General features: G+C 40.0%; 1 protein-coding gene across 3 annotated transcripts in view; it reads left to right on the top strand.

Moving 5' to 3' along the window:
• ccser2a (coiled-coil serine-rich protein 2a) overlaps positions 1–10,973 on the top strand; it is a 53,448-nt gene that overhangs the window by 34,340 nt on the left and 8,135 nt on the right. For 2 of the 3 annotated variants that reach the window (XM_023418116.2, XM_087177083.1), the window contains exon 9: positions 1,192–1,338. In XM_023418116.2, coding sequence (XP_023273884.1) covers positions 1,192–1,338 — 147 coding nt within the window. Of the gene's footprint in view, positions 1–1,191; positions 1,339–8,575; positions 8,661–10,973 lie in introns of all 3 variants that reach the window. The other variant, XM_023418117.2, reaches the window with a different exon arrangement.

Here is a 10,973-nt window from a genome sequence, read left to right as displayed (position 1 = left end):
CAGGGCTGAGAGCAGTGAATGGGAGAGAAAATGAAATAATGGGAGAGAGAAAACTTGAGATATCAAAGATAGAAAGTTGATTTCTTGGTCCTACTTGACAGAATGAAGTTTTGGATGCTGCTTGCACCGCTGCTGAGGCAGACTGCTCATGATTATACACTCTTCTTGTTTGAGCAGCATTAAAGTTTCCACCAAGGCTGGCAAAAACAAGCAATTTCTGTTGGATTCTGCCGTAGTCTTTGCAGCCAAGTACAAGTTTCGCTGCTATTTATTCACATATAAGAGAGACAAAGTGACATATAGTATTAAAGCTTACAGAATGATTTAGTGCACGTCATTAGTCGCTCTGATATTCTTTTTCACTTTTGGATTAAGTTTGAGTTTAAAAAAGACGAGTGAGTGAAAGTGGTCGATAAGGAAACATTTAAATTGATGAAAAATTAGGTTATATTGAGTGAAGATGTGTGTAAAGTAAATGTCAGTAAGTCCAATTTACTGCAGGATTTTTCAATTTTCACATAAAGATAATTCCAGCCATTTACAACCTGGGCTTGATTTTCTCTGATTTGGCAATCATGCCTGTCAGTTCTAATCAAAGCTGTGATAGTCTGCTGTCTCACAGTTTTCCTCCACATTTGAATCATAGATGATATTACATCACTCCTGCTTGAAAAGATTAATTAATTTTGAAATGCCACCAGTTTTATTCGTTTATTTATTTATTTTTGTTAAAGTGACTATAAATTATATTTTTAAGTTTTTACTCCCTATGACAACCATGTGGGTGCTTTCCCTGCTGTCTTTACTGCTTCGGTTCTACACGTTGACAACTGGTAAATGCGAGATATTAAACCCAACAAAGAATTCTCACAGATCTTACTTGAATTACAAATTTCATGATTTTGTCTGTTCCTATTGTAAATAAGTAAGCCACTTGTGATTTAAAAGTTGAATAAAATGTCTAATTGCACTGGTTGGTATATTGAGAGGGGAATTTTGGGGTTTTTTTTTGTTTCCTTGCTGTATTTTCATTGGATTTGACTGCTCTACAGAGTGACAAGCTATTAACTAGCATGACAGGGGAAGAGGAAAAAGAAGCAGCCCAGGTTAAAGATAAAATAAAAGGTTCAACACTCTGTTATTGTGTTATTGTGAATTCTTTCATTGATTCGTTTATTCTTGCCCCCACAGCCTGCTCAAGGACGTCAGGTCAGGTGTCAGTGCCACCACCAGAGGTCTCTCTCTTCACTACGTCAGAGTGACAGACAGATGGACAGACGGATGCAGCATCACTATGACAAGGCCACCCAGACATACTGGAGACCACCCAGCCATGCTGTGAGTCCAAACATTCATTGCACCGATAACAGCATCCTGTAAGAAGTGCACTCTTTCAGCCTTTGTATTGCAGAGCAGGATTTTTAAAATCTGAAAAAGGTCAAGCATAAAATGTGTGGGATTCACCTTATTTCAGCAATGATCACGATCTTACTGTATATCAGCGCTTGCCTGGTGCAGTAGTGCACATCACAGCTTAACATTCATGTCAGGATGCACTGGTGACCAGCACATGTGCAGTATGTTGCTGAATCAGAGAGAGAAGATACGATATTCCCTTGCCTCTGCTTGGAAATGTTAAACTTAAATGCCAACAGTTTTATTTATGAATATAAATCAGCCAAGTGCAGAAGATATTGCTCATCTTTTGTTCAAGAGTTTGTAACTGATCATTTAAAATTTGATCTTTGACAACCATGTGGATGTTTTTTTTGTTTCATGATTATGATTTAAAAGTGGAATCCAGGTTGGTCTGATTTCACTATGGGTGTTGTATTGAGAGGGGCACACATTCAGAATCTTTTGTTTTTGCCTTTTTGTGTTTCCCTTGATTGGATTTGACTGCTTTACAGAGTGACAAGCTTTTAACCAGCATGATAGGGGAAACAGGAAAAGCAGCCCAGGTTAAAAATAAAATAAATGATACAATATTCTGTTATTGTGTAATAAGCTATCTGCTGCCTCTCTCTCTGGCCAGCCATGTCTCAAATGTTAGATGACTACACCCTGCCCTCTCTATAGAATACAGTTTATTAGCTTGTCAGTGGGCTTGTCTCTCTGTCTCACACACTTAAAACCCAGCTCTTACACTGAACAGGGATCTGCGAGGCTGGTGTTAATGTATGTGATGGAGGAAGAGATAATGTACAGTAGAGTAGGGGAGGGTGGGAGGAAAAGAGAGAAATATTCAGGGGTGGAAAGAAGCAGACGGAGAGAGAGAAAGGTGGAAGATTGATGGATAGGTGTTCAGTGTGTATCATGCCACAATAGCACGCTGTGTGGCAGCCAAGTATTGATTCAATAGCAGGAGTGCCACAGGCAGGGTGCCTAGTAAACACTCCCCTAATTGACCTGCTTTTAGCTAAAAGGGTGACACACACACACTCCCGCACAAAAAGGCAGAAATAAACAGTATAAGGAGATTACATCAAGAAAAGATTAGAATAAAAAATAAAAGATACCAAAAAGATGTATTTTTGTATCTCTTTATTTGTAATAATAAATAATAGAATTGAGGCCCAGCAGTAGGCTGCTGAACACTGTCGGAAATATTCTCTAAAAACTAGGCTACAGGCTAGAGAGGGAAAAACAAAGGACAAAACAAGCAAGCTCAATAACTACAGTAGATCCCTGCTTAACACAAAAGCATATGGTTTAACAGTTGCTATGGCAACTATCAAACCGGAGCTTGCTGTTCTCGGTGGGAATCATCTCCATGTCGGGAACATCTGTCTGTGACCTGGAGTATCTAGTGTATAATAACACACTAAAACACAAAACAGAGCAGTGGAGTGATCAAGTTTCACGATTGGTCAGCTGGCCGAGGGTTGGAGTTTCCACGTTGGTCGTTGCTCTTTCAAAAATGATTTTGTGCAAACAAGCAGTGTTGCCAAATTAGTGCATTTGTCGCCAGATTAACCGACTTTTCTAAACGCTTGAGCAACTTTTTTTTGTTTGTTTTTTCAAAAAAGCAACTGTTGACAAATCTAAAGACTTTCTCTCTGCGTCTACTCTGTTCAGTGAGTGGCAGACGTTGCGGAGCAACAGTTTGTGACCCAGACGGAGGCTCTGCGCTGTGTGAGAAACAAAATATGAAATTCCGTCGCTTCTGACTTTCTCTTGAACATGGCATAATGTTATGCTGCCTCTAGGTCTCAACAAATTCTGATGGGTGACTTCACAGAAAATACTATTGTCTAATAAATGCTGCACTCTGCATTTCTGCCACTTGTAACTGCAATTTTGACATTATGTCAGTGTGGTGGCGCTATATCGTAAACAGCACAGTGCACCAGGAAAGGTGCTGCCAAAACTCACAAAGGAAGAAAAGAGCTGAATCTTTCCTTGAGGAATTTCCTCCAAAGAACATCTGTATATTTAGATTCTGGAGCCCTAATAGTTTATGGCTGTTCAAACAGGTGAATATTATTTCTTTTGCTTCCAGGCACGATTTTAACACCACTTTTTATTCATCTTATTTAAACTATAAATCTTACTTACACCTGAAATAATTAAAGTTTGTGTATTTCAGATATTACACGGCTGACACTAGGCAGAATGCAAATATGATGCAATGATGTCAGTTCTTTCCAGCGGTCTGCGGTCCAGCCATATACTATGTTTTATCTAGTCTTGTTTCTTATTCTTCAGTATACTCCTGTTTTTAGACATTTCTTTATTTGCCATGCTCCCTTTCCTCTTCCTTTAATCTACATTGCTATTTCATCACTGCAGTGGAAACTATTTCCTGCACTGTGTTTTGCAGCATTGTGGGGACAAACACATTATGTTAGTGACATTTAACTTTTTGGAGCATGCAGTTCCTCTAAAATGTTACCTGTGAGTTTTGTGGGGTTTTTTTTTTGACAAGATAACAGGAAAAGAGAGCACAGAGTAAACAAATAACAGAGAAACGGACGTGTCTTTCTCCATCTTTCTTGCTTTTAGATGGCACCCAAGCTCTTGGTATCACACTGACAGTTTTAGCACCTTCAACTAGCTTGGGTTCACATTGTTCCTCACACAATGCATCACTTCTACCTGTCATGTTTTTTACACAATATTTCAAAATGTTTTCTCTTTTTACTTTGCCTCTCTGACTACAGTCACCCTTGTCATTTCTTACACTAATATCACACTTTCATTGCTTCCTACTCTTCTTATCTAAATTATTTCACTTTTCAGTGGTAACCCTCCAACACACACACACACACACACACACACACACAAATGCATAAAGTGATGTCATCTTCATTGTTTTTTACTTCTTGCTCTCTTCTGTTGATTTTCCTCTCTTCTGACAATTACTGTGCCGCTGTATCACAGCAGTAGAGTAGCTCTTTCCCTCTGATAGTATTTTTGAGCACTAAGCCAAGCTGGAAGGATCAGTGTCGAATAATACTGATGTCAAAGGCCATAAGCTGTAATCTTTTTATAGCTTTAATGCTGATATCGAGTTGCCTTATCAGTAGCCCAGAGGGTAAAATGTACAGCCCGGTGCTGGAAGAACTAGAGTCAAGCCCTGCCAACAACTTGCCACCTCACTGTACTGTAAACTGAAGAGTTTAACAAAAGAATAAGCTCATGGCTTATGACCTTCTGATATGGATATTCAAGAACATTTACTTTTTGGTGTATAGATCATTATACATGTAGCATCTTCAAGCAGCTGATGTATTCTCTTTTGCTTTGTAAGCTGCTTTAATCAATTTCACTGTTTGTGGAGAGCAGGGATGTTCTCGTCTCCTAGCTTCTTCACAGCCTGTAGGAAAGCCTTGGCAACATATCCCAACCAACTGCTTTGGACACCAGCTCCCGCAGCTTCCCTTTTTAATCTGCTTACAATCCGATTTTGAGTCCAAAAAGCGTACTCAGGAAAAAAGAAAAGTCTCATAATATGGTTTGAGTATATGACTGTCAATATGCAAGGTGCAGACAAATATTGGACACACTTGTCGCAGCAAGACGTACATGTAGTGTGACATAAGAAACTACCTAAATGTCACTTGGAGACAAATAATCTTCTTGAAAAGCTCCCACAGCAGCAATCACAGCAGCAGAAATGTTTTTTGTACTTCCTCCGCCGCTCACAGCAAATAAAATATGAGCAATATGATTTAGTAATTTCAGACGTAGCACAATAGAAAAATATGCAGCCTTGTGTTTGTGTGTATCTGTTTGTGTTTCTGTGTGTGTGTGTGTGTGTGTGTGTGTGTGTGTGTGTGTGTGTGTGTGTGTGTGTGTGTGTGAGAGAGAGGGAGAGGCCCTGATTGTCTGAATTTTTGTGTGTGTGTGTGTGTGTGTGTGTGGGATGTGCCACATGTATCTCTGGTATTTGTGCGCGGGGCACACTCAGTGTGACTGAACAATGAGTTCAGCAGACTGAGGACTGGGGAGCCGACCTTGTTAATAACCCAGATAAACAAACATGCAGATGAGCAGCAGCAGTGAAACAATGGCAACACAATAGGCAGTGTTTCATCAGTGGCAGACAGAGAGGATAATTACAGCTACCCTCCCACTCCCTCTTTGCCTTTTAAACATCCTCTTCTTCGTCTGTTCTTGTCTTCTTGCACATCCCTTTATGTCTTTTTTATCACCCCTGCTCTGTCACTTTTTTCATTCTTGCTTGCTTCAGCGATGCTTTTGTTTCCCTGTATTTTTGTCTTTCTTTGACATTACCTCTCTGCTTTTTACCTCACTTGTGATTAGATCAATTTGCTCTCACAGAGAGAGAGGGGGGAGGATAGGGGAGAGAGAGGCAGGAGGATTGAACAGATCCTCTCAGATCCACATCCCCTGCTGTCTGCCCCCTTGCATCACAGGCACGTCATCACAAATGCACACACACACCTACTTACAAACGCACACACTCATTAACACACACTCACACAGCTGAGTCATCTTGGACAGGTGAGGATTTAATTTGCCAAACACAGTGAAGTAAGACAATGTGGCCTGACCTGAGGTATTAGCTGCAGGCAACCTAAAGCAGCTCTGTGTAGCAGATTAGGGGATTGAAGCAGAGAGAGGCCGTTTCAGGGACACAGCATCATGCTTTCTTCTAAATACTGTTGTCATTTGATGTTGAGTTTCACTACCACCAAGCTCTTTTGCCACATGCAAGTCTTTAAGCCCTAAAAAATACAAACCAAAATAATTAAATAAATAAATAACGCTTTTGGTAACACACATGATCCTGGTCTCTTCTGAATTGCAACTCTATGGAGTAATACAGTCAAAAAGGTACTCAAAAAGTACTGTAAACTGGCACAAACATGCTAATGTAGGGTTATTATCTCTCTTTTAAAAAAAAAAAAAAAAAAAATCACAGTCCTGTCCCGAATGCTCTTTTATTATAAATACAAAGACAACTACTGTCACAGTCACATTGGGTTCTTAAATTGCTTTACACTAATAAAATCTTGTGGCTTTGTGCTTTTACATAAATGTGAAGTTTGATCATAGATTTAACTGGATGCCGCTTGTTAAGAAGTTGAACATATATACATATATATCTTATTTATTCTCACTGCAAACTCTAACTGGTGTAAGGTATCCTTGCTGTACAGGCCTGACCAATCAGAAAGAGTTGTGAGTGCAGCAACAAAGAAGAGAACACTCATTTGCTTTTCACTCCTGAACAGTTTTGTTTGTTGAGAGAACCAAGCAGGAAGTACCACTACCAGGTATTGAACCCAAGGTCTCTGTGCTGGTGGGCGAATAATAAAAGAAGTTTTGATTAAATTGATGGAATATGAAAAAACTTTTATATGTTCCCAATTTCTGTCTCCCTGCCCTTGTGAAGCTCTGTTAGCCTTTCATTGGAGAGCCTTTACAGCAATGGAAGAACTGTAAAAAATTGACAGGCTAAGCTGCTGCGGAGGTCTAATAAAGCTGCCAGACACTGTCAGGATAATTCAAGAGCCCTCCAACACGCCCACTTGTTCTCATTGCCGAAGGTTTTCCTCTCTGCAAATGAAGCCTCAACAGGAGGCTTCTGCTGAGACCTCCTGCTGAAACAGTTGTTGGTGTTCAAGGAAGGACATGGACGAGAGTAGATCAGTGGAACTCATTCCTCTCTCCTCAAGCATTCGCACTAGGAGGGCTCTAAAACAGCCTGGGCTGGACCTGCTGGGAAGTTGATACCTTCCCCTTTTTGTCTTTTATGTCTCTCTGTTTTCTTCTTCCCCCTGACAGATTCAGTGCCTCTCTTTTCTCTATTAGAGTTGAATTTGAGAGGCGGCCCTCACCGCGTCTGAAGAAAGAAGTAGCATTTCATAAGGTTTTAGTCTGTCAGTCTGCTTCACTTGATGGCCCTGTTGCTCCTTCACTTTGACTCTCCCAATCAGGGCCAGGGATCTTTGAATTGCTTAACCTGAAGATAGATGTTTGTGTGCACAATCACAGATGCTGGTTAAAGTGTTCACACAGAAATGCACTGTTTTGTTAGTAGTCACAATGAGTCACACAAACAGAGGCATCAGTCAGATTGTGCTTCAGCTAAACGCTGAAATTACCCTACGACGGATTTTACACTTTCTGTAATTAATTATACTGTAACCACAGATTTATAATCCTTGTCTTACTGTGTAACCTAAGACCTCAGACCGCATATCAGATGTACATCAAATTCGCAACCAGTAATGGTGAACCCCCCCCCCCCAGCATATAAAATCCTGTCAGCTTTCACAGTGATGGGTGGAAAAGTTGTATGGTAGTATTTTGGTATTTTAACTTTCTGGTATCAATTTGTTTTTGGCCATGCCTATGATGGAGTGCTCTACAATAGAGTGTAGGCCAGCCACTCGGGAAGGTGCTAATGGATTTGATTTATGTAAAAAAAAGTATAACAATTACACAGTAGAGGGAAAAACGGTTTCCACAGTGGCCTAGGGAGAAACAACATAAAGGCGATTGGAAGTCTCCAGGTAGCAGATGTTTTATAGGATAATGAGTATACTTTAATATTGTGCCAAACAAAGTGAGAAAATAATCTCCTGGGTTTTACAAACTCTAAATTAGCAAATATACTCATTATAATGGCAGAAGGTATGGAAAGCAGTGTTTTGCTTCATGTTCATATTTGGATACTGAACAATTCCCTATTAACAGTCTCATACAGTTACTGGTGGAGAACTTATAAGTGTCTTTTTTGTGGGCGTGTGTGTTTGTGTTGAACATTTCTAGGTACCATGCTATTTTAACCTCTCTCAGTACATTTGTAGTTTGAAGTCCGTATCCAGATTTTTGCAACAGACCTTAAGGAATGACACATTTAACACTGACATGGTGTAACAGTCTCTGTGCATCAGTGTGCGTGTGCATGTTTCCCTGTGTACGCTTTCGCGTGCTGCGTTAATTGGCATATCCATACTCATTAACACTGTGTTCATGCTTGTGAGTGTGTTTTTACCATGTGAGCTTGCTTGTGTGTGTGTGTGTGTGTGTGTGTGTGTGTGTGTGTGTGTGTTCTGGTACGTCATGCCTTTTGTCCTTTGTGTTTTTCTCTGCATAGGGTGTGCTGCCCACCCCGCTGCTGTCCCCGTGGCAGGCACAGCACCAGGGCTTGACCCGTACCAGCATGCCCCAGCGCAGACAGAGTGAGTCACTAACATCCTTTGCTGCCTCATCTCCATCTTTTCATAACACAACATATCCAGGGGGTCTGTAAATAGCCTGAAAAAGTTTGACTGTATCTCCAATTAAACCCCTCTAAACCACTGAGATCTCTTTGTTCCAGTTCGCAGCAGTGTTTTTTCACTGCACAATTACAGGACCGTTTGTGCTGTATGTTTACTTTCAGATTAATTTGGAACAAGATTAATAACATGCAAAGTAGTTTTTCTTGTTTGTTTTACTAAAAGCAGTCTGACTTCTTGTCCATTAACAATTAATTATCTGGTGTATTTTTCCTGCGCTCCCCATAAAAATTTCAGTTCCCCTTTATTAGCTGTGTTCAGACAGAAGCAGCTAAGTTTGGTGACTTCCTCAAACTTCCCTCAGACGTTAATTTAAAAATCATATATCCTACAGTGGTAATAGTGGAAATATATAATGGAAATAAGGAATATTATTGTCCTCCTATCAGAGGATGTATCTTCTGTTCTTGAACAAATAGTACACATGACCATAACATAATCTTTGCTTTGGCTTTAAAAATTCATTTTGCAACATTTCTCAATCAACTAAAACAGTTTGATGTCATTGAGAAGAAGATGTGATTGCAGAAACAATGACAGTTCAGTGAGAACAACCTCACCTATCTCAGTGAATCCCACAACAAAGCTTTTGTATGATGTAGCGCTGATGAAGTGGCAAGTAGAGGAGCTAGATAAAGAGCATGACAAACAGTAAAGAGACTTCAGAAAATGCACATGTGAGAGAGTGAAGATCAAAAATAAAGAAGCAAACCCACGCTGTGCTCTTTTGAGCTATCCCGGTGGGGATTCGCTTTGCATCAAGAAGGAAGGTGAAAAGTCGCACAGGTGTTATTTTTTTTGTATCTCAGGTTATTTCAATATCAAGTGCACTCATGTTTATAGACTGTTTTGACAGATACTGTATGTGAGTACGACCCAGCATTCAGTCAGCGTGCATTTTCTCCTACCAGTATAGGTTGGTCTAATTAAGCCAAACACAAAAGTATCAAAAGAAGATCTGTACAGTGGGAGGAAAAGAGTAGGAGGAAAGAGGTAATGACACTAGCATGCTAGAATATAGTTGGTATGCAGTCATATTTAGATATAAGATGAGAAGCAATGGAGGGTTGGAAAACAAGTGTAGTTTTGTTTCACTGGATAAACCACTAATGGTCTGACCCCCCATAGGGAGCTCCGGCTGTAAACAAACTAGCAAAGAGCTCTTGCCGGCAATAAAGGTCTTCAAAATTAGAAATTGCCCATTCTCGAATTTTAGAAGAAATTGGACTCTTCACACGCGTCCCATGAATGGAGGCAGCGATAATTATATTTTGTATTGAATTGGTGTGTTTGTTGAACTAATGTGTGACATTTTTCTTGCAAGCATGGACTGCGTATTAATTTTGGATTTTTAAATTTCTTAACCCCATGTCTTACATGTCTGTACCCACCGCCTATTCTCTCTCTCTCTCTCTCTCTCTCTCTCTCTCTCTCTCTCTCTCTCTCTCTCTCTCTCATCTTTCTCCACCTTCCATCCCTGTCTTTTAACCCGTTTCTCTCTTCATCTCATCTCTGTGCACAGTCGCTCAAACAAAACCTGAAAATGAATCTCCCATGTTCTTCTTCTACATTTGCCTCCCCACATGTAATGCCTATGGCAAGGAGTGGAGCACCTAGTGCAGTACTTCACTGACACAGCGTGGTACAGTAATCCTTTCTTTAACATGAAGTCAACATGCTGCCCTCACTGACCCCAGCTCTTGCACGCTGAGCTGTGGTTTGGTGTCACGTGGGAAGAGAGAAGCATGCCCTTTTACATCTGTGTTTGCATGCTCTGCGTTGGGTTTTCAGTTTTTAATTTGTGTATTCCTTCGTGGATCTTCGCTCTGCTCTTCTTAAAAAATGAGAGTTTCACAAAGATACTGTTTTAGTTGTGATCTTTCTTTTTCATATTTAATTTACCTGCCATTCTTAATTGGATTTTGAAAATAGTTTAATGTTGTTATGGTGCTCAGGTTATTCTCTGTTTTACATTGGTGTCTTTTTCATTTGTCCCATCCAAAACCAATTACATATATTGCAAGTGTTATGCATGCATTGGTAAATCTCTGTGTGTGGATATGGTTTACTATATTTTATTGATTGAATGGATGCTTTATAATTCACAGTCCTCACCTTGAAAGACTTGGATGAAGTGTATTGAAAGGAGTAACGTTTAAGAATAACCTTGTGATATTGCATATGAATCCATATTACTGCTGTCCTGTGTGATCG

Source organism: Seriola lalandi, unplaced genomic scaffold (genome assembly GCF_002814215.2).
Source record: "Seriola lalandi dorsalis isolate HSWRI2012SDOR001 ecotype SW California unplaced genomic scaffold, Sedor1 jcf7180002054580, whole genome shotgun sequence".
Taxonomy (NCBI): domain Eukaryota; kingdom Metazoa; phylum Chordata; class Actinopteri; order Carangiformes; family Carangidae; genus Seriola; species Seriola lalandi.
Note: the sequence above shows the minus strand (reverse complement) of the source record. Positions and strands in the feature narration are given on the sequence as shown.